Here is a 24,211-nt window from a genome sequence, read left to right as displayed (position 1 = left end):
TCTAGAAAGGTACAACATTATCTACAGGATTCTTTTCATTTACGCTCATTGATACAAAATTTAATTATGTTCTTCTAGCTCACTGTACTTAGGAAATTGGAAACTGCCTTCTCAAAATTAAAAATATATTAAAGAAATTAATGATCAGCTTATTCATCAGTGAACTTTTCAGACATCACCCATCTGCTCATTAAACAAAGCCAATCAGACACCCCTATGGTCACCAGATAGACACTTCATTAATCAAAATATACATATTAACTGAAGTAAGGAGTCAATGCCACCTGCAACCTTCCAATGACCAAGTCATATACTCTAATAGCTGCTAATTCTAATCCTGCAACTGGATCTGCCTGGGCAGCCTCTTGCACTCATACAGAGCCCCACTGACTTCAACAGCAGGATCAAGGCCTTTACTTGGATACAACACAGATAAAAGTTAAATACCCGAATCTTGCAAACACATACTTAAACTTTATTCATGTGAGCAGTCCCTCTGAAACCAATAGAATTACTCAAGTGTGTAAAATTAAGTAAATAAATATGTTTTTTCAGGAGCAAAGCTTAGGTGTGGAATAATTACATTAGTCAAGAAAGGCTAGGGTTGTGAATTCCTTACACTGCTCCTTGCAGGGGCTCCTGGACTTACTTTGGCCCTGGGTAGCATGGCAGATGGGGACAGCAAGTTTATCTTGCAGGGGCAAACAGAGCTCCTGATCCCTACAGAGCACCTACAGCGTGGTTTCTATGGGGTCAGGGAAAGAGAATACAAGGCTTTGGAAGCACACTCCCCTTTCATGACTCCAAATCCAAATCCTCACTTTTTTTGAGGTAGAGGGAACAATATAGCCTCAAGTAGACTTCATCATTGATCCCTAAGTGATAGTGCTGTAAAGTTCTCTGGCATTTTATGCAACTGAAATATCAACTTACATCTGAGGAAGATGATTCAAGAATGATACCAAATCCTGAAACATGGGTCTCTGGCTTTAGAGTATGTTCAGCTGCTTGCAAGCTGGATCTTTCAGAGTTTGCTGACAGCTTCTTTTCCTTCTCCACAGTGCTGGGCTTCTTATTCATAGTAATGGGCTCAAGAGTCTTTTGGGGCAATTTTTTCTTTTTATTTCTCTTTCTTGATATTGTTGACTTCTGTGCACAGATCAGGGGAATCGGAGGCTGCTGTCTGTTTTGGGTGCCAACTGAAGGGAAAACAGCTGTGAATATATTTATAGAAACACATACACCACTGCAGGTTAAACCAAGTTATTGACTTGCTGTATTCATCCTGTGACTAAGCAGCACTGTTTACAATACAGTTTGTGCATATGAAGCATTTCTATTTTCTCAGGTTTGCATAATTAACCCTTAATATTGAAAAAAGTACTTGAACAATGATTACAGTTGTGTGAAATTGTATATCCTCTGGCATTATCAAAGATCTTATGGTCTTTCAACATTTTTTACTGACATAAATAAGAAAACTCTAGATGCATTAGTAATCACGCTCTTTTCTAAAGAAAATTGGCTCAAAAAGAACATTTAAAAAACTATTTTATCAAGAATTAGTAAAAAATATTTAACAGTTTAATTTCTACATTCTGGGAAACAGTTACCTGGACTTCATACCAGTTGGCTTTTTTTGAAGCCTAACGGTTCTTCTTTCTGACATGTATTAATATTTTATATTTATACAGCATTTTTCAAGGACACATACGTGCCTTACAAATTAAAGCCCTACTCCTGCAATCGGATCTGTCTGGATTGACTTTGTGCAGATGTAAAGGTCCAGCCACGTGGATCAGATTGCAGAATCAGGGCTAAATAATCAGTATCAAGCAGCTCAGGGCTTGTCTACACTTGAAACACTATAGCAGCACAGCTGCAGCAGCACCTCAGTGTATACACTACCTATTCCAATGGGAGGGGTTCTCCCATCTCATAGACTTTAAGGCCAGAAGGGACCATTGTGATCATCTAGGCTGACTTCCTGCACATCACAGGGCACAGAACCTCACCCACTCTCTCCTATAATAAACCCAAACCTCTGGCTGACTTTCTGAAGACTTCAAATCATGATTTAAAGACTTCAAGTTACAGATAATTCACCATTTACTCTATGAACAAGTGACCCCTGCCGCACGCTGCAAAGGAAGGTGAAAACCCCCCAGAGTCTCTGCCAATCTGACCTGGGGGGAAAATCCTTCCCAACCCCAAATATAGTGATCAGTTAGACCCCAAGCACGTCGGTGAGACCCACCAGCTGGACACCTGGGAAAGAATTCTCTATAGTAATCCAGAGCCCTCCCCATCTAGTGTCCCATCTCCAATCACTGAAGATACTTACTACTAGCAGCTGCAGATGGGCCACATGCCATTGTAGGCAATCTCATATCACCATCCCCTCCATAGACTTATCAAGCTCAGTCTGGAAAGTTCAGTCAGGTTTTTTGCCCCCACTGCTTCCCTTGGAAGACTGTCCCAGAACTTCACTCCTCTGATGGTTAGAAACCATAGTCTAATTTCAAGCCTAAACATGTTGATGACCAGTTTATATCCATTTGTTCTTGGGCCAACATTGGCCCTTTAAGGAAACAACTCCTCACCCTCCCTGGTGTTTACCCCTCTGATGTCTTTATAGAGATCAATCATATCTCCTGTCAGCATAGGTAATCCACCTCCCTGAGAGGTGGTAGCTAGGTTGACAGAAGAATTCTTTCATTGATCTAGCACTGTCTACACTGGGGGTTAGATTAGTTTAACTACATCACTCAAGGGTGTGGATTTTTCACACTCCAGAGTGACTGTAGCTGGGTCAATGTAACTTTTTAATGTAGAACAGGCCTTATTTTTATCCATGGGCAATTGAAAGCCCCATTGAAAATGCTACAGCTTCCAGTGAACAGCAAACTGCCATCCTCTGCAAAGGTTTCTTAATAGGAACCCCATTGACAGTGGTATTTACTTAATGGATTTTGGAGAGGTTTCTGGCAACGATTACAAGGGCTGCAATTTGTACTTCGTCATTTAAATAGGAAGGTGCTTAACTATCAGAATAAATCATTATACTTTTATGTACACGTTTGTATTTTAGGTGTTAATTCTTTTTTTTAATAACAAGAGTGCCAAACAAGTGTCTACATACCACAAACTATAAACTATTTCCCAAAGCTTTTCATCAAGAGGTCCATTAACTTACCAACTTATTTACATTACAGATACACAGCATGGAAAGAAAAACACTCCTACTATCCTGGATTCCAGTTTTTATTGAAGAAGGTCTAGTCCTGCATTTTTTATCCACAAGTCATCCTTACTGATGCACATAATCCCCCTGAAGTCAATGTAACTACTTGTGTAAAGGCTGAGGACCCTCACACTTCTTTGAAACCCGAACACCTTTACTCGCGATAGCTGACATTTCAATACTCATCTCATCTATCCTTAGTTCATAGTAACATTATTTCAAGTATGATACTGTATGCATACAATCACCTTCTTTGTCCTTTCAACTTCCACCACATTTCAATTAAAAGAATTCCCCTCCCCTCCAAATTCTAACTGAGGGCTGTCATATTTCAGATGACTGCTCCAGTGTTTCCCCCTCATAGTTCACCAAGGGCACCCACTTTCAGACTTCTGGCTTCCCAGCTGTCACCTCTCTTGGACTGAGACCTGCATTTCTCATCCTCCTGACTGGGGTATTTCCAGGCTGCACAGTTCCCTGCCTACATTATGAATTCTCCAGCATGATAGATGGCCTAAACAGGCCTGTTTTGCCTTCTCCTCAGAGACTATGAACAGCATAACTCGTCAGAGGTGGGGAACCCATTTAAATCCCTTCTCCCCATGAGGCAGAGTGGGGAACTGAACCAGGGTCTCCCACATCCCAGGTGAATATCCCAACCACTGAGCTAAAAGTTACAAAGGAGCTACGACTCCTCCTCCTTCTCCCCTTGCTCCCAGGCCATGTTATCTGGAGTTAGGTAGCTGCCTAATTTATTCCTATAAGAAATAACTCGGGGTGCCTAAGAGGGGTTCCCATTAGTGGACCACAAGCAGAGAGAGGCCTTTCTGCAGCCCAGATTTAGGAGCATCTCTCCATGAGAGAGGCAGGGTTTAAGACACAAGCAGCTGGTTGTCATCTCCCCACTTAGCATGCTGGCTTCTGTGAACTGCAGTCTAAGGTACCTATCTCTCCCCATTTGTTGTACAGAGAGCCTAGGTGCCTAACTCAGGCTTTGTGGATCACACTGTTGTTCAAGTGATTTTCCAGGCATCTAAAAGTTAGGCATTGTGATGCTTAGCATAGCAACACTTAAGTCTCTTTGTGGATCCAAACCTTGGGGTCATAAAGGCCTTAATGGGCTGAGTGGACTCCTATGGCACCTAGGCACTTTTGAAAAATTGATCCCCAAGAAGCAGGGACTTGAACCCTGGTCTACTAAGCTAGATTCTCTAACCCTGACTATTCTTCATAGTGAAAACACTTTAGAAATATCCTGACTAAAGATATCAGACACAGATTAAAGGAGAGAGAGAGAGAGAGAGATCATGGTACCTGCTTGAATCTGCATTAACTTTCTCATTGTCTTCAGCTCTTGGAGAATGGCCTGCAAAGTTGACTGGCAATTACAGGTACAACAGTTTGGTCCAACTGATGAACTGACCCCTGGAAGTTCTCCTGAAGAAGAAGTGAAATAAAATAAGGATACAATCAAAAGAGCTAGACAGGATTTTGAAGCTAACAATGTACACTATTGTGAAACTGGACCCAAGGAAAGCACAGCCAATAATTACCAAAACATTCATTTTTGGGAGAAGGGGGCCATTGGGTTTTATCCAGTTACCAGTATATGAGCTTACATATTCAGGGGGACATGGTATTACAGGGGTTGATGAGAACTGCACAAAACTGTGAACACAATGCACTCTCACAGCAGAGCTCTCTATTGTCAGGCTAGTTCATCTCAGATAACAATAGCTCCAAATCTCATTATAAACATACTCACTTTATCATGGACAAAAAAACCCCATCTCCTAGAACAGCCCTACAAAGAATGGGTAGCGTCTGTGTAATAAAGGTTTATATTAAGAATTAAATAGGGCCTACCAATTCTAAAATTTCTTGGATGCTACCTACACATGTTGCTTTATAACATGAAGAGCAGAGAATGAAAATCACATCCTCTGGTCACAGAATCACAGAAATTACTGATGGGAAAGAACCATCGGCAAGAAAACCTACATAATCTGCTCCATCCTTCTGCCAGTACTGGTTTGTTTCCTACAGCACGTTCTCTCATGCTGTGTCCCAGGAGATTGTGTTCTCACAACTCCCCTTGGGAGATTATTCAACAATCCAATAGATTGCTTTGTCCAGAATTTCTTACAGATATTTCAGCCTCATTTTCCTTTTCTTAATTTCATTCCTTCACTTCTAGTTCTACCCCGCCCTGTAAAACCCTTAACACTGCCTCAGTCTCCAGACTATTTTCACATACTTGCAGGTCTTGAAATGGGGTGGCTCCCAAAAGCTCAGAGAGCTGGTACTTTCCTCTGCTAGCTGTATCTTGTGCTGGAGAATCTAAAGTTTTTGTTAAAAAAGAATTAAGTTTCTAGCCTTTCAAGGTGCAAAGAAAACCTTCAAAATACAAATAGAATGTCAACAGCTGCAAAGACATCTGTCTGAACCTGCAACCAGACATGAACTGCCCCTATTCATTTCAATGACCATTAATACTGAAGACTAACGATGATTATTTAAATTGGTAACTATTTTACTGTTTTGCAAAGCACAAAAGAAGAAGGATGATCATCTTATGAAGATCTGAACAACCTAATACAAGTCATTTCATTTTTGTATCACAGGTGCGCGGACACTGGGAGAGTACCATTGTTTATTTTTTCTCTAACCTGACTAGTAGAGTTATCATGTGCCCTTTAGTTCTCATTTAGCAAACTCTAAGGATGTCTACACTAGAGAGCTTACAGTGGCACAGCTGTACTGACGCACCTGTGGCACTGTAAGACCTCTCGTGTAGCTGCTCTACACCGACGGGAGAAACCTCTCCTGTTGACATAATTAAACCACCCGCAAGGAGCGGCAGTAGCTATGTCAGCGAGAGAAGCTCCCCTGCTGACATACCGCTGTCCACACTGGCACTTATGTCAGCGTAACTTATGTTGCTCAGGGGAATGTCTTTTCTTCACGCCCCTGAGCAACAAGTTTTGCCAAGTGGAAGTACAGACAAGTAATTAACTCATTTAATCTTCTCTCAGAAGTCCCTCCAGCCTCAATTACTTTTGTTGCTCTTCTCAGAACTCCCTCCTATTTGTTAATAACTTTCTAGTTTCAGCTCGTACCTTCTGGATCAGATCCTCAGCAAGTGTAAACTGGCACAGCTCCACTGGCTTCAATGGAGTCACCTTATTTATAGTGAATGAGCATCTTCCACAATTCACCCAACCCCTGGAAAATCATGCCTGATGTGGCCCACCATGTTTTACCCCTCTCTTCCTTCACATCTCTCCTAAGAGTGTCTTCTTCCAAAAGTCCTGTAAGCACTAGTCCTTCTCAGAGAGAAGTACTGGCAAAACTAAACAACTGAATCTCCCACCATCCCACCAAAAAAATCAAAACAAAGACTGGGAATCAAAGATTAATGGAAAATTTAATTATTCAATCACACTGCTTTGTGTGACATCCCCATAGATCAGACTGGGGAGGGAAATAAGCAGTGGTAATTCTCCCAAGAGCCTCCTGATTGTGGTACCAAAGTGAAATGTCATTCACAGTAGCTTGCACAGAACTTCACAATATGACCCTTCCTCTCCTTTCTTACATATTTTGATTGCCATCGGCAAAGTAATTAAGAATGCCACCATTTAAAATTCTCTCCCTGGGAATTTACTGTTAACACCACATTGCGATGAATGGGGAACCTCACACTTCCGAGAACTGCTGTTTCAGGCTCTCTGTGAATTTAGCAAACACAACTGCACCAGTTAACTTGAGTCATGTTTTATGGTTTTGTTTGCAATCTTAAAAGGTAGCAACTTGTTTTTGCTTTTTTCAAATAAAAAAATAACACCACCTTCCTGAGTGGCAGTGTCAAAGTTGATGTAATTAGGTCAATGCAAAGTCAGTGTAGACACTGTGTTGCTTATGTCGACTGTTACTGGCTTTCAGGAGCTGTCCACAATGCCCCACACTGACAATACAATTGACACAAGTGCTCCTAATGAGGAAGCATACCACCGACACAAGGAGCCAACTGTGCACTCACAAGCAATTTAATAACTGCGGTGGCTGTATACTGACATAAGTTAGGTCGATATAATTTTGTGATGTAGACATGGCCTTAAGGTTCTTTAAAGGGAGGAATGGGACTTTGTCTTCCCAATTGTTCACAAAATGCTCAGGACAGTGTTAGAGCTACACAAACACCACATGAGGAAAATTTTTATTTTTAGTCTTGTGGCAGATCGCTCCGGGTATGCCTACACTTAAATAGCTAGAGTGGCACACAGCAACCTTAGTGCTTCAGGGCTTGTCTACACCTGAAATGCTATAGCAGCACAGCTGAACCGCTGCAGCTGAGCTTCTGTGTAGACACTGCCTATACCAAAAGGAGGGGATCCCTGTCAGCATAGGTAATCCACCTCCCTGAGAGGCATTAGCTAGGCAGATGGAAGAATTCTTCTGTCGACCTAGAATGGCTTACATCGGGGCTAGGTTGATGTAGCTATGTCTCTCGGGGGTGTCCATTTTTCTCATCCCTGAGACTTACCTACGCCTACATAAGTTCCCAGTGCAGACCAGCCCTCCAAGTCCCTGAAGAGACTTCCACCAACACCCAATCAAACGACAAAACTTTTGTCATTCATAGGTACTTAAAAAAGCTCCCCCCCCCCCCCCCCGAGACAAAAGTTTTGCCACGGCAAGAGGCAGTGTAAACAGCTCATTGTCGGCAGGAGTGCTCTCCTGTTGAGAACACAAACCCCACTCAGAGGGGGTGGAATTATTTTGTCTGTAAAAGTGCCGACAAACAGCGTTTACACTGCCTGAGATTTAGCGACACAGCCATGTCGCTAGAAGCTGTGTAGTGTGGACAAAGCCTTAAGGTCAGTAGAAGATTAGGTTCAAGGCAGCTTCCAAATGTGTACGCGCTTGGTATAAAAATTCAGCAACACCACCACCACGCCCTGTCGCCTCTAGTAAGGTAAACAGCTATACTAGGTGTCCAAAAAAAGTGAGTCAGTTATATGATCAACAATAACAAAAAAAATCCCAGTCACCTCATATCTGGGCTTCTCGAGGTCATCCTATCTACTCTATCTTCTTTGAACAATAAGCTCCTTGGGACAGGCCCAGTCTTACTTTCTCGCTTGTATGGCATCCAGCATATTGCAGGGGCTTAGCAAATAAAATAAATAATATTTGAAAGTAGATATTTTCAGATTTTGCATATTTGTCTCTGGAACATAGATACTTTGACTAAACAAATACTGCCAGTAAATACCTGTTCTTCTTTCCTGGTACAAATGTAATACATTCCTAATGAAGGTACAGAAGCCTTGACTGAAAACCAAAGGGTCTGTTTTCCCATTGAGGCATGTGGGATTTACATTATAATTCCCATTAGCATTGATAGAAATTACCCATGTAAATCTACCATATGTATTGTAAATGGGAAGAGAGACCACCAGTATTTCAAATCAAAGCAGACTTTTGCCAACTTCATACATATTCATGAAGAGTTTTTATTTTTCTTCCATCATCTCTCTTCCAATCAGTTACAATAGTGGAGTAAGAAACATCTTGTAGAATGGTCTCAATCATTGTTCCAAGCACTACCTTTATCATTTTTAGAGGACAAAAGCAACTCTTCTTTACTGGTTATAAATCAATTTTTAATTTTAAAAAGAGAGCAGACTTTTTATTTTTATGGAGGAGTCTTTAAAGACCCATCTCCCTCCATTCTGCAGGCAAGCCAGCATGTGAATTTGATGACTTATTTGAATTTGATGACTGACTTATATGACAGAAGAGACACAAATACATTGCTTGGTGGTTCTCTCTGCATAATCAGCAAGTACCCCAGAATGGTTCTCTACAAATGGATCCACTGAGAGTAAATCATGTTGGTGTAACAACATTACTACATTAACATATTTATTCTTGAAAAGCACTTAGTACAATTCATCAAAAACAATCTGAGTGTAACCAAAAAGCAATTAAGATGGCATATTGCCGCCAGATCCTCTAAAGAATCAGAGAAATAAAATAAAAAAAAATCTAAAAAAATAATTTTGGCCCAGATTCTATAAATACTTCACTTACATACATGAGCGTTTGCAGGATTGGGATGTTAAGCCAGATCCCTGTGCCAGACAGACCTCCACTAAAATCGGTGGGCATTAAATGAGCAAAGGAATCTGCCCATCCTGGTCAGCTTGTAGGATTAGTGCCTTAAGGCCTGACCTAATCAAAGCACCCACTGCCTTCAGTGGTGCAGGATCAGGCCCTTGCTTTGTAATTATGCTTGTTATTTCTTTCCTTTGGTTACAATAATCCCTGCTCCCCCTTCATCTTCTTCTTCCACTCGTCTCTGTTGTCTTCTACACTTGGAACTCCCACCCTATCCCCTTGAGCAGGGCACTCATCCTCCATTCATTCAAATCTCTCCTTAATAAACAAAACCCTGTGAGGCCCATAAACCCTAAAAACAGACTAACACGGCTGATACATAAACCCTGCTGATACAGACTAACACAGCTGCTACTCTGAAACCTAAATTACTGTAGCTCTAAAATATACTGTCACACTAAAACAAAAATCCACAAAACCTGAGTTACTGTAACACCATCCTCTGGATTTCCCAATATATGTTTCAGAGTGGCAGCCGTGTTAGTCTGTATCCACAAAAAGAAAAGGAGGACTTGTGGCACCTTAGAGACTAACAAATTTATTTGAACATAAGCTTTCGTGAGCTACAGCTTCAATCTCTCTCGTCACTCGATTACAGACCTAAAAGTCGCAATTCTGTAACAAAAAGAACTTCAAAAACAGACTCCAACGAGAGACTGCTGAATTGGAATGAATTTGCAAACTGGACACCATTAAATTAGGCTTGAATAAAGACTGGAAGTGGATGTGTCATTACACAAAGTAAAACTATTTCCCCATGTTTATTTCCCCCCTTCCCCCCTCACTGTTCCTCACACGTTCTTGTCAACTGCTGGAAATGGCCCACCTTGATTATCACTACAAAAGGTGTGCAGTTTTTTTTTTCCCCTCTCCTGCTGGTAATAGTTCACTTTACCTGATCACTCTCTTTACAGTGTGTACGGTAACACCCACTGTTTCATGTTCTCTGTGTATATAAAATCTCCCCACTGTATTTTCCACTGCATGCATCCGATGAAGTGAGCTGTAGCTCACGAAAGCTTATGCTCAAATACATTTGTTAGTCTCTAAGGTGCCACAAGTCCTCCTTTTCTTTTTGCCAATACATGTGAGACCAATCATTGTCTATACAGGGATATAGTCAATCCAGGAGGACTGAAACCTAAGCTTCTGAGTACATGGATAGTACTTTCTCTTGTACAGCATAGGGAATAACAGCAGCCATCATTTTTGCATCCGCTACAAATGACGAATACATGTGTGTCCTTATAAGACACACAACAGATATAGTTCTATGCAATTATTAATATCTCTGGGGACAACTACAATTTAGTTGACAATGTTTTTGGATAGAAGCTCACAATTGCCATTTAAAATTTTGATAAACAAGATATCAGAATTGAGGCAGGTTTTATATTAGAAATTCGGAATTTAGGTTGAATGTCAGGGAAATTTCTTGGACAGAAAGAAAGATCTAGCAGATTACGGAAGAATCTCCCAAGGGAGTAGAGAAAGCTCATTTGTGACATTTACAGCACTAAGAAAAAATACATTTAAAAGCACTGGAACATCCACCTCAGAGAACAAGCCTACATTGGAAGCGGGATGGACAACATGCTCCAGATTCCAGCACAATTTATCCCTAACGGTCCCATAAGAACAAAAGCCTACATGTGCATGTGCCCTGTGTTGAAAAAATTGGCATTTTAGATCATGGCTACAATGGTATTTCATATCTGGAGGTAAAAAGTAATTTAAGACCGATTCTGCCACCCTTACTCACACAGAGTTGGATTTTGCTCCACAAGCAGTCCTCTGATCTCATTGTGCTACTGACTTCATTGTGCTACTCAGTGTGAGTATGAGTGACAGAATCTGGCCCTTAGGGAGCTATGAATTCAGTAACAATGGTTTTAATAAGTACAGAAATAAAGTTTATAGAATAAAATATTAATATTATGCCCTACCACTAGGAATCCACTTTAAAACTTAAGACCTATGGGAGCAGCATGCACCAGGTCCACACCCGCAGTCTTTCAAAGTGATAACTGTATTTAATGTTGTTAATTATGAAGTATCATTTATAATTTATTTATACATACTATAATTATCTGAACATAGGTAGATATTTAGTATAGTAAAAATGGTATTTGGAATATCTAATCTAGATCATACCATTGGATCCTACAGTTCTTGTTTCATTTTGGAAGCTTTTAGACCGAGTCCCATATTGCCCTGAAAAATGGCTAGTTTGAGGTGACACTTCATTCCATGCACCATTCTGAGAAGGATGGAGGCTCGCCTGGGAGTCTGCCAGGGCAGTCAGGCGCTGGGCCCATGCTATATCTAAATCCTGGGGTTCTTCCTTCAGTTTTTCTCCTTCTTTGCCAACTCGCTGATAGATTCTTCCAGTGCTGTCATTCAGTAATCTTCTCATCCCTGTAATTTGTTTTTTAATTTCCCGGCTTTCATCTCCTAATGAAAACAGAGCCACAGTTATCAGTGTAAATTAGCAAAAATGGTAATGGATAGAGATTAGTGATTTAGGTGCCAATAAGAGTTTCTAGCTGCTGGACTACAAAGCAACAAATAAATAAAAATAAAAGACATACTCGAGTGGTAGTTATGTATTGTGCCATGCTTTAATACACAGCAGTATTAAAACAGTAGTTGGGATATCCATGGTTAAAAAACCCTCTCATCTTGGCTTTCCTAATACTGTTTTTAAAGCGCTTACATATACCATACCATGGTTTTTAAAGCTCTTACGTATACCATACAATGGTATTTGGTTTGCTGTTTTCTGCTGAAGGAAACAACAATGGGTATAGCTGTTTCAAATACTTTTATGAGCCTAATCCTATTCAGACATTGACCTCAATGGGAGTTTCATCTGAGTTGAAGGGTGCAGGATCAGACTGTAAAGAGAGAAGCCAGATACCTATTAGGGGATAGACCCATCTCCCGTTGACATCAACAACATAGCTGCCATTGACTTTAATGGGAAAAGGATCAGTCCCCTGGTCCGCAGAATTTCGTAATAATGGGATACATAGAAATAAATGAAAAAACAGCTAATATCTATACAACCTTATATAGCCAAACTTCTGGACGCCTTAAAATGCAGATTATATGAGAAAAAAGAAAATATGTACAAGAAAAATGTAACTGTTTCAAATAAATTCAGCACATTTAAATAATAACAATTACATACTTTAATGCTCTCAGCACCGCTTAAGTATTAATTTTATGTATGAAACTACTGATTGCACAATGAATATATATGTTTGGGGCAGATAGTAGCTATTTTGCTCATTAAAGTAGGCATTACATTTCATTAGTAATAAGGAAATATTCATAACTACTGAAATATGAAGCTTCTATTTTTTACTGGTAATAGGAAAAAAAATCAAACAGCATAAGCAAGAGGAATAACGAAGATCAAGGAACTGATCAAATCAATCCTCCTCTTAGAATACATTTAAGACGGTGCTACTTGGCATCATCTGTTCTTTAGAAAAGATTTCAATTTCCATTCTTACATACCACCCCCAAACTAAAACATTTTCAGGAAAAATAGCTATACAAAACAGATTTTGAGAAAAAAATGTGTAATGGCTCCACTTCAGCAAGGTCCTTAAACACATGCACAACTTCAGGAATGTAAATAGCCAGTCTCATCAACTTCAATGAGACTATCCATGAAAATTCGGCTGTTGTGATGCCTAAAATAACTTGATAACAGTTAGACAGTTGAGAACACAGCACTTCATGTTGACCAACATGGTCTCATTGTTTCCTTGTACTCCCGCATCTGTATGTCTGTATCCATTTGCTGTCTCTTGTCTTATAGACTGAAAGATCTCTGGGGGTAGGGACTGTCTTTTTGTTGTTTCTACACAACATATTCTGGGGCGAATTCTGCGCCACTGCACAATGCAGAATTTTGCAGAAATTAACGTTGTGCATGCAGAATTTCCTTTCCCCCACAGAAATGGGATGCAGTGCTGCTAGCCGCTACTAGAGGCTACTGGACTCGAGTAGCCCAGCTTGCACATAGAAGACACTGCTGGGGGGAGGGAGAGGGAGCTGAAGGGTTCCTAGCAGCTGTAGTTTCCAGCGTATCCTGAGGGAAGGAGAGGGTGGCATGCAGGAAACTCTGTGCAAGCCTGGGACTGAGCATCAGGCTGTTTCTCCCTCTTGGATCCGGGGCTCTGTGGAGGGGAGGGGGACGGGTGTCTGGGTAAGGGGGGCGCCGGAGCTGGGCTCTGGGGAGGAGGGGGTTCGGGTGTATTGGCTGGCGGGGGGGGGCAGCAACAGGTGGGCTCTGGAAGGGAGGGGTTGTGGGTGTCTGGCCCCCTGGGTGGGCTCGGAGGGACAGATGGGAATGTGGCAGAGAAACAGGAACTGGGTTGTCACATGGGGTTTCTTTAACTCTCTACTCCCGGGGGAATTTTTGTGTGTGTCTGTATTGTTGATAGGTATTCTGAAATAAATTACCAAAATAATTGACACTGGCACGATTATGTAGTGTTATTTTGACAAATAAAATGTGCAGAATTTTAAAATATTGTGTGCAGAACTTTTAAATTTTTGGTGCAGAAACTTTAATTTTTTGGCACAGATTGCCCCCAGGAGTAACAATACTCAGCGCAGTGGGGTCCTGCTCCATGACTGGGGCTCCTGGGTGATACAAAAATACAAATAATAGCAGCTGTGCGCTTCGGTACCTTGCTGAACTGGAGCCTTTTTTTTTAAACTAATACACACTATGGGTCTGTAATTGTGCATCCTGCAACCCCAGTGTGCCCATGGGGCCAGCTATGTTGAAGGAGAGCTCTGGTCTTGAGTGGGGAATAAACATGGGAGGACAGCTGCAAAATCTATCTCCAGAGAATCAATGCATCTCCCATCTGACCTGGCTTCAACATTGCTATGGCTGGCTCTGCTCCACTGCAGAGCTGTGAGTAAAAGTGGCAAAATCTAGCCCTATTTTAATATATCACAAGCATTTTTCAAGAGAAATGCTCATAACCAAGGTGTATGACAAAATATACTTATTTCTAGTTCAACCATAACTCTTTTATGCCAAAGTGTAACTAATTTGTAATTTTCAAGTGGCCTAACTTCAAGCTGTCTTAATAAAGTTCAGATACTACTTATTCTGAGGAACAGATGTGCTCTCTTTAAAATAATGTTGAACTGTGTCTTTAATGAGTGAGAATTTGTGTACAGAATTTACAATACTGCTTTGAGAATCATCAAAATACTTCAAATTAAAACAGGTACAAACTGAATTCTCCCACTGACAAATGCATGTGTGCTTCCAGGTGCTAAATATTTAACTGTATTAAGTAACAACAGTGTATTTATAGCAACTTGGATTAATGAAACACCACTGGTAATGTTGTAACGTAATGCCTAAACCCCTACTTCACCAGTATGTTTTCACTATTTTTCTTTATTGTTATACTTTACCTGTATGTAGTATGTTATCTAAATGCAGGTCACTGTGTACTTTTCATATAGATTAATTTCATGGGCTGTCTTTATCACAGTGTTACATAGAACTATGTAATTTTGCTACCCCACATTGTGAAAAAAAATTATATGACTATACTGTAGTAGCTAAGAAATGGTATGTTATCATGAAATGAAAATCTCTACTGAGATTACACGTTCATCCTTTGCTTTGGCATTTCCTGACAAAGTGCATAAATTAAACAAATAAACTTAATGTTCTCTTAGCACAGCTTTTTAAATTTAACTTCCCATTTTTTATTTTAAATAAAAAGTAGGAAATATTTTAAAAATATAGTCAGTTTTACCTTTTACTTTACACAGCTTCAAAGTTTTGCTGAATTACAAATAATTGCACGACAGCATTTAAGTTCTTCCATTCAGAACATCACCAGAATGCTGCCTTCCTGGACAAAGGCCAGCAAAACTCAGCTGCCGTATTTGAAGCATTTACACGGACCAATTCAAAGCACTTCAGGGGACCAGGGGGTTTAAAGCACACAACTACACACACGTGCATGCGCAGTGCATCCTCTCTTACATTCAACGGTAATGAACCAGCCAAAACTCTCATACTCAGGCTATATGGTTTACAAACACTTGGTCAAAAGAAAGTGAATTTCTCCTGGCACAAAAACATGCAACCCTCCTCTGCAAGGACTATTTCCATACCAAAACATAACTTTCAAACTCCAGCTGTTTCTGCTGTAATCCTCTTCAGACATCACCAAATTAGGGTTTTGAAGTACAGGCAATTATGAAGGCCAGTAAGTAGAAAAAGTGGGAATAGGACTGCCAACCTCATGCCTCCCTGATGTGTGCACATTTCCCTAGATTAAGGAAGTATTTTGGCTGAGAAAGCAGAGGTAGGAGGGGGACCCTTTTTATCACATCATAGGTTTTCCAAAATAACTGAAAAGTTGTCCTGGCTGTTTTGTAGCTATCTCGAATTAGCAATTTCACTTTATAGCTAAATTATGCACATCTGGTATAACAACATTCCTTCCTTGTACTCTTTGGCCCCAGTCCTGCAAGGACATGGGCCAACCCCTCAGCCCAGGTGGAACCCCAGTGAAGTTAACAAAGGTCCACATGGGTGCAGACATGCAGCTCAGCAGAGCAATTTACAGGATCAGGTTCTTAGGGTCAGATCCTCCATCAGTGGGAGTTTTGCTATTGACTTCAACAGGAGCAGGAGTTAGCCCTGGATGAGCTTAGCAAAGGGGGAAAAAAGCACCCTTTACTGTGTGTGCTTCGTGTAAGATTTCCAAAAGATTATAATCAGTCAGATCAAAAACATTTTCCTCTGGAGCAGGGCTACTGTACTTTCATGCTACATTACAATGAATTTTTTAAAATGAAAAAGTGTACTTCAAATCCACCCCCCACTAGGAATGCTAGGAACGATTAAGACAAGGATAGATAATAAGACAGCAAATATAATATTTCCTCTATATAAATCCATGGTACATCCACACCTTGAATACTGCGTGAAGATATGGTCGCCTCATCTCAAAAAAAGATATATTGGAATTGGAAAAGGTTCAGAAAAGGGCAACAAAAATGATTAGGGGTATGGAACAGCTTCCGTATGAAGAGAGATTAATAAGACTGGGACTTTCATCTTAGAAAAAGAGATGACTAAGGAGGAATATGATTGAGGTGTATAAAATCATGACTGGTGTGGAGAAAGTAAATAAGGACATGTTATTATAGCACAAGAACTAGGGGGTCACCAAATGAAATAAATAGGCAGCAGGTTTAAAACAAACAAAAGGAAGTATTTTTTCCCCACACACCGCACATTCAGTCTATGGAACTCTTTGCCAGAGGATGTTGTGAAGGCCAAGACGATAACAGTTCAAAAAAGAACTAGGTAAATTCATAGGGGATAGGTCCATCAATGGCTATTAGCCAGGATGGGCAGCGATGGTGTCCCTAGCCTCTGTTTGCCACAAGCTGGGAACTGGTGTCAGGGAATGGATGACTTGATGATTACCTGTTCTGTTCACTCCCTCTGGGGCACCTGGCATTGGCCACTGTCAGAAGACAGGATACTGGGCTAGGTGGACCTCTGGTCTGACCCAGTATGGTCATTCTTATGTTCTTATTTGAAAACACAGCTATATAAAAGAAACCCTTTTTCAAGTTTAACTATACAGTAATAGCTGCTGACAAAAAATCATACTTGGATATAATTCTATTAAAACTAACAAATAACTTCATAGACTTATGTAAAGTCAACTTTTTCTGTATGAATAAATTGTGGAAGATATTATTCCTGGAACAGAATATATTCTTGGAATTACTGAGTAATTTATGCACTGTTCCACCGTTCCAAGCACACATTATTTATTTTATCATGACAAAATAAAGTTATTAATCTGCTGACTTCCATTTTAACAATGTGAAATGCTGTAAAATGCACAGACACCTGCATTACAGTACATTTCAGTTCCACTTTATATCAGCCATAAACATCTCTGTTTTGGACACCTCTTCAAAACAAATGCACACAGCATACTGTATGTGGCATTCGATTTTATGAAACTATAAAAGTTCTTCACTGTTAATTACACAGACAAATGTCTCATCACACATTTGGCTACCAGGATAATAATTAGTTTTCCACATTAACCTTTCAAACTAGAGCATGAATTTCAAGTCAAAAGCACTGTAAAAAAACTCAGATAGGAGGTACCTTACATTATACTTTAACATTTTTGTGAAGATAATAAAATACAAAGACTGAAGAAAGGAAATTATGTATGCAATCAACTTTTTAAAAGCCATTGTGTCTATATGTAACAGTACTGTCTGCATGATACAGTAGTACAATCCTCTCAAGGACTTGCGTGCTCATCTCTGAGCTAACATTTTTGTGCTAAAACAGACATGCTGTCAGTATCTGCCAGACAGTTATGGGGCTTTACTGATTCAAACATCAGACCCAGAGCCTGAGCCTGACAACCTTCACTTATATGAATTTAATGGGACTATTCATGATCAGAGATATTGGATTTGCTTTCAAATCCACCTCTCATTGATGTCAACTGAAAGACTCATATTGACTTCACTGGGAGGTGGATCAGGCCTTTAATGAGGTGATGTCTTGAGTATCTTCAAGTCCTGCTGAAGTCCATTGGTTAAGACACTTAGCTCTTTGCTGCAGAGGCTCAGAACCTCTCAAGATCAGGCTCTAGATAAGACAGGAGTGGAAATGTAAAAGGAAGAGTACACAGCCACAAAAATGATGAGCAGTTCAGTGATAACCAGTTCTATCAAGCTGTAGTTAAGGAAGACTATATATTACATCTCTGTTTTCTTTACACATTTTTGACTGTTGATTTAATTCAATTTTGCGATGGCAGTGTTAGCAGCCAGGCTACAGAGGTGAAAGGACATTACATTAAGACATTACATTAATCCTCTGTCCCACCCACAGCAGAAGCAACACCAAACAAATAGCAGCTTCCTGGAAATTGAATTTCTGTTATCCAGATGTCAAAGATGTAATACCCCAATCACACAAACTATTGCCAGTGAAGCATGCCAGTGAATATACAATGTAAATGGGGTGAACAGAGAGCTGCAAAACTGCCCAGTCAGCATCTGGCCCTGAGAGTGAATGATAATTAGCACTCTGTGTAGACTCTAATAAACATTTATGTCTGAAACTACAACTTTTAGCAATGTTAATAAAGGATATATTGGCAATCTGTAAAATAAAAACGTCTTGAAGAGAATGTCCATATTAAACAATGGCATACAACTCCTGTCTTTACACTGCCCCCTAATTGAAAATGGCTACGCTGTGTTGCTCATAAATTAATCGACACAAGAACATACCTAAAAAAACCGACTGTGTTTCTTTGGTCTCCCCATTAACATCATTGCTGTAGTCAGAGATCTTATATACCTCATGATGATAATCTGGAATGAAAAAGTATAAAAAAAATTAGAACTCAAGTGATCTGGAAAAAATGAACACTGAACACATTGCTACAGCTTTATTAATCATTTATCAATATATCTGCAGTTTATTCCATCAAATTAACCACAGAAAATGTGCTCTGTATCAGCACTCTCTAAAAAACTTTGCTCAAACTGAAGAGAACTGAAATATTTCACACATTTTAGGGACAAGCTACGCCTGGCTTATATTACTATGTTCATTTTCACAGTAAATTATTTCACCAGATGCCTATTATCTGGATTCTTGCCTTACAGATGGAAAGCAAATGTATAATGTAAATGAAAACTTTACCCTCTTATAGGCCAAGGGAAACTTTCACACTTTATCTCAAAACAAAATTAGTGATATATATTATGGGATAAATTTTTAGTTCTGTGGCCTGATCCTGTGCTGCTGATGTCATTTGGCCATTGAATTCCTATGGGACCAGATTTGGGCACTATATATGGATATTGACTGATGGCAATTGATTTCCACAGCTATCATAAAAACACTGATTTTCTATTTCAAATGAAATGCAACTTGGATAAACAGTCTGAGCTCTGACCACAAGTGTGCATTTAGTAAAAACAACTACACTCTTTACATGCACACAAGAAGAGAGTAGCATTTACAACAGGGAATACTGGAGACAGCAAGCCAGGATTCTATTTCTAACTCTGCTACTGACAAACCTGACAGTGACCGTGACCTTGTGACTGTATGACCTGCGAAAATCACTTTGGACTGAATAATAAGGAACTAAGTAGCTCTTGTGAGATGTTGTGCACACTCAGTTCCTACTGACTTTAATGAGACTTGAGCATACTCAGCACCTCACCAAGACTGGGTTCTTTAATTCCAGATGTCTCAGTTTCTCCCTTTGTAAAGTGTTTTTTATAACATTCACTTGCTTCATAAAGGTGTTGTGAGGCTTCCTTAATCAATGTGTGGGAAAGTGCTTTGAGATATTCAGAAAAATGGCACAACAGAAGCTAGGAGTATTATGTTCACTCTTTTTATGAGAAAGGCACCTGCCTCTCTGACAAAATAATCAGGTCCAGAATTCAAAGATCCCCTAACATACGAACTCTATTGTTACTTATTATTTGTAAAGCACTATTAGTGTGACTACCTCAAAAAAATAATAATAAAAAAAGACTCTCTCCTGCAGCAAACCAAAATCACACATAATACAGCAACATGACAGACAGAAGGGCTATAAGGGAAGGATGAGGACTATGAATGTAAGGAAGGAAAGGTGAAGAAGTGAGTGATGATAGGTAAGTCAGAAGAAATGGGGTTTAGTTTTGGTTTTTTTGGATGGGGGCAGGCAGATGGACGAAGGCGAATTAAGTTGCACAGCACATGGAACCACAGATAAAGTTCCAGGTACACAGGTGGGAAAAGCTAGAGTCTCTTTTGTGAGAATTATAAAAAAAAAGAGGATTTACCAGAATCTGATACATTATTCATTTTTTCCTATATTTTTATACCTCCTGATGAAGATTGTCAAAATCTGGCTGTAATAGCGCTTAAGAACTATAGAGAGGTGCAGATTCATAATGCTCAGAGAAACAGATTGCATGCTATCTCTCTAAAATTTTCCCTATGTCTTCAGTTAGATATGGTACCCTTCACTGTTCCTTAACTGTTGTATGACAGGTTTCAGAGTAGCAAATAAATTTGTTGAATGACAGTTTCTGCATTTCACCTAGAGGTGGCTGCATTGGAGGTATACACAATTTTATGTACACAGTAGTCTGAATTAGTTTGTTATGATGATAAAGTGCTTTGAGATTTCTTGGGATGAGAGAGGCTACAGTATACAGTAAACATGACAATAGTTTACATAATATAAGTCAATATAACAGTGGGTGTCTCCCTTAGTCCTTTCTTCTGCCTGCGATGTCGTAGACCAGGGCCTATGAAATCCCTATCAATTTCCTCACAGTAAACACTAAACTATGACATTACTGAATGACTTAAGCAGGAAGCACCAGCTGAGTAGCAGAGACACCTATTTATACAAAATTATCTTGGTAATCAACTTGCATAGGAAATGGGGAAGGGGGTGGAGGGGGGTACATGAAAGCTGAATCTTACTTTGTTAAAATACAATTTTTATCTTCTCCATTCTCCCAGAATCAAAATACAACTTTTTCAGAAATCGTGTTTATTGTGGTTGTTCTCTTTAAATTTCTATAACCAGGGGGGTTCTCAGACAAACCAAAAATAGCTAAGAATTCACTAGTGAAAATTAGTTCTCTCTGAATTAAAGTTAAAAATATTATTCAAAAAATTATTAATCTACATTACAAATGACATCTTAAGACTGAATGTTTGTAAAATATTAATTTACTTTTGACTATTTGTGTTATTCTTCACATCTTACAGTTTTCTCAACTTGGAAATAGGAACAACTAATCAGTTTCATTTTCAGATCCTCATACTAGCACAATTCAGCAAGGCTTATATTATAAGCAATGCAAGAGAATATATAATTGTAAAAAAAACCAAACCTGTTTCTTTTGGAACGTTAAACCCCAGATACATTTTTACTGGCAACATGTTTGGAACTGCTTGTTTTTACAAAACCTACAGTAATTTTTTGGCCAATTTTGGCCTGACAGTATTCCTTTAGATTAAAAAATGTTATGTGCAATGCTCAAGATTCTACTGCAATGGTAAAATGAAAATATTTAATTGTTCAATATTTCCTCAAAGTGAGGTTATTTTCATTGTTTAATTCCTTTGCTTCCCGTTTGTTTTCATCTAACGTTGACTGAAAAGGGATGCCTAAATACACTAAGTGCAGAACCGTCACATAAAAAAAAAAGTGTGACATTACACCAAAGAAGTCACTTGCCTTGAACTTAGCATGCAGGACACACACAGCATTCCATGGAGATATTTCAGCTCAATACTTTAAAACACGGAAGTCAAATCAATGAGAGTAAAAGATCTAATCGGCTGGAGTAGCAGTACATACCCCTACCAAAATAAAACGCTAAGGCTGCAAAGTCCACCTGTTAAAATGACCACCAGCGACTCTGTCTTATTTTTTAAAAGATCGAAATTGAGCTGTCTGGTTTTTTTCCGACAAAAATCCAAGCATTTTCTTCACCATCCCTTTTAAAACATCCTCTTCTTTTCGTAAAGCAAACACACACCGAGCGAACAAGTTACATGCCAGGAATTCTTCCTTACCCATGCACAATTAATTAGCTGCGTTTATTTTATTTGAAAGGCAACCTCTATTAGGCTTTTCTTTGACATACGTGTATGTACGCAATCAACAGGAGGGGGAAAAAAAACAACCCAGAGGACTTGAATACCGAAAGGGTTCTCTGTTCCCCAAGTACCCATTATTTTGATAATTTCCTGACTCGCTTTTTTGTTTGTTTGTTTGTTTGTTTGTTTGACTGGGCTTACAAGGAAATTGCGATTCAACTTTATTTTGGATCGCATCTGCTTTGAAAACCATGCCCTCACTGGGGAGAGGGTTTTTAAAACAGATCCAAGGAGTTAAATAATAAATAGCAGAAGGCAGAAAGACGCTGAAGGAGACAGAGGGAAGGGAGAAGCCCACATTTCATAACACCCTGCTCTTCTCCTTTGAGACACGTTGAGCCGAAAGTCCCTTTGAGGGACAAATAAACAAAAAGTCACGCACCCAGCCGCCCCCCACCAGCGCCACTTTACCTTGGTTGATCAGTTTAAAGCTTTGGGATTTCCTGCTCCTCTTCCTCTCAGTAAACTCCATGGTGTGGGCAGAAGGGAGGAGGAGGAAGAAAGGAAGGAGAAAGGGGATGGCACAGAGCGAGTTGGAGGCTGAACAGCCACCCAGCCGCAGGACCAAGGTCCGTCCCTTTAATCAGCAAAAATAAACCGGGGCTGGGAGATTTCAGTTCCAACTGCGGGTCGGCGGCGAGCCGGGACAAGTTGGCTCTGGGCTCCCTCCTTGCCCCGCGGATCCAACCCCAAACTTTGCGGGGGGCTGCTCGCCCGGCGCGGGGGAAGCCCTCGCTGTGTGCGGGGAGCCGGCCGGGCCGCCTCCGGGAAGCCGCCGCCGCCGCCGCCGCCGAGGGAAGCGCTCCGCGGCTGGCGTGTGTCGCTACCTCGGCGGCGCCTGGGACCCCCGCTGCCACCTGCTGGGGGAAGCCTGCGCGCACCACAGCGCGCCCCGTGGTGGCTGAGGGAGCCTGGCCCGCAGGCCGCCACCCCGAGGCCGGCCCGCAGCCCCACGCCACGCCGAGGCGGCGGCGGCGGCGGGCCCCAAGGGAGCGGGGGGCAGTGGTTTCAGCCTCATGCTAGTGAAGGGAGAGGGCGGCGAGGTGATTCTGCGCCTCCCCCTCCCCTGCCGGCCCGGGGGCGGGGGGGAACGGATCGGGGTCTGGTTGTCGGAGGGGGAGGGGAACGCAGGGGCGGCGCCATTTTGTGCCCCGGTCCCCGGTGCAGTTCCCCTCACGCGCACGGGGCTGGCTCCCGCTACTGCCGCCTAGAGCCGCGGGCTGCGCCCCGAGGGAGGCAGGGGCGGGGGGCCCCGCAGGGCGCTCGGGGGCGAGCCAGCGCCTCTGTTGATCCCGAATGGGGTGACATCAAGGCAGGCAGGTGGCATCGCCCCCCGGGGCTGCATTCCCCCCGCCGGGCCTGGAGCCCGCTTCTCTGCACGGCCTGGCGCGCTGCTTGCTGGGCACACCCGGGGCCAAATCCCACCCTCCTGCCCCGCAAACTTTGCTCGGGAGAGGGCGAGCAATGGCCTGCAGTGGAGCTTCCCTGGGGAGCAACGCAAAGGGGGTTGGGCCCAGAGAGGAAGAGGCAGACTCTGCCCTCAAGCAGCCTCCATGGGGGTCGGATCCTGCCTCTCTCTCCCCATGGCCACAGCTCTGCTCAAGGAAGGATTTGTCATGTAAGCAAAGGTCAGGCCCTGGATCAGAAAAAGGCATCACCTTTAAGACTAGCGGCATACACCTTGACACCAGGCTTTAATTAAAAGCAAGGAAAAAAGGTGGATAATTCTGCCTGATTTTCATTTAGGCCTGGTCGGCATGCAGTGTTTGTACCAGGACAACTATTTCGGTTAGGGGTGGGATTTTTAACCAGAATAAAGAACGAGGAGTACTTGTGGCATCTTAAAGACCAAGAAATTTATTTGGACATAAGCTTTCATGGGCATCTTTATTTAACCAGAATAGTTATACTGCTACCAGTCCTAGTGTGGATACAACTATGCCAGTATAGAGGTGCCTTATGATGACATAGCTGGATCCACACTGGGGGTTAAACCACTTTTAAGTGCATGAGACCTGGTCTACACTACAGGG

At 41.2% G+C, this 24,211-nt stretch overlaps 1 protein-coding gene across 6 annotated transcripts in view; it reads right to left on the bottom strand.

The window, feature by feature from the left end:
- BEND7 (BEN domain containing 7) overlaps positions 1-23,156 on the bottom strand; it is a 73,704-nt gene extending 50,548 nt beyond the window's left edge. The window contains exons 1-5 of one of the 6 annotated variants that reach the window (XM_075124540.1): positions 22,590-23,156; positions 18,779-18,862; positions 11,585-11,884; positions 4,559-4,681; positions 934-1,214 (exon numbers count right to left, since the gene is read on the bottom strand). In XM_075124540.1, the coding sequence (XP_074980641.1) occupies positions 934-1,214; positions 4,559-4,681; positions 11,585-11,884; positions 18,779-18,862; positions 22,590-22,650 (849 nt within the window). In that variant the 5' untranslated portion in view covers positions 22,651-23,156. The remainder of the gene's footprint in view (positions 1-933; positions 1,215-4,558; positions 4,682-11,584; positions 11,885-18,778; positions 18,863-22,589) is intronic. The other 5 variants (XM_075124538.1, XM_075124539.1, XM_075124537.1 and 2 more) reach the window with 5 other exon arrangements.
- Between the last annotated feature and the right edge of the window lie 1,055 nt (positions 23,157-24,211).

This window comes from Caretta caretta, chromosome 1 (genome assembly GCF_965140235.1).
Source record: "Caretta caretta isolate rCarCar2 chromosome 1, rCarCar1.hap1, whole genome shotgun sequence".
NCBI classification, from domain to species: domain Eukaryota; kingdom Metazoa; phylum Chordata; order Testudines; family Cheloniidae; genus Caretta; species Caretta caretta.
Note: the sequence above shows the minus strand (reverse complement) of the source record. Positions and strands in the feature narration are given on the sequence as shown.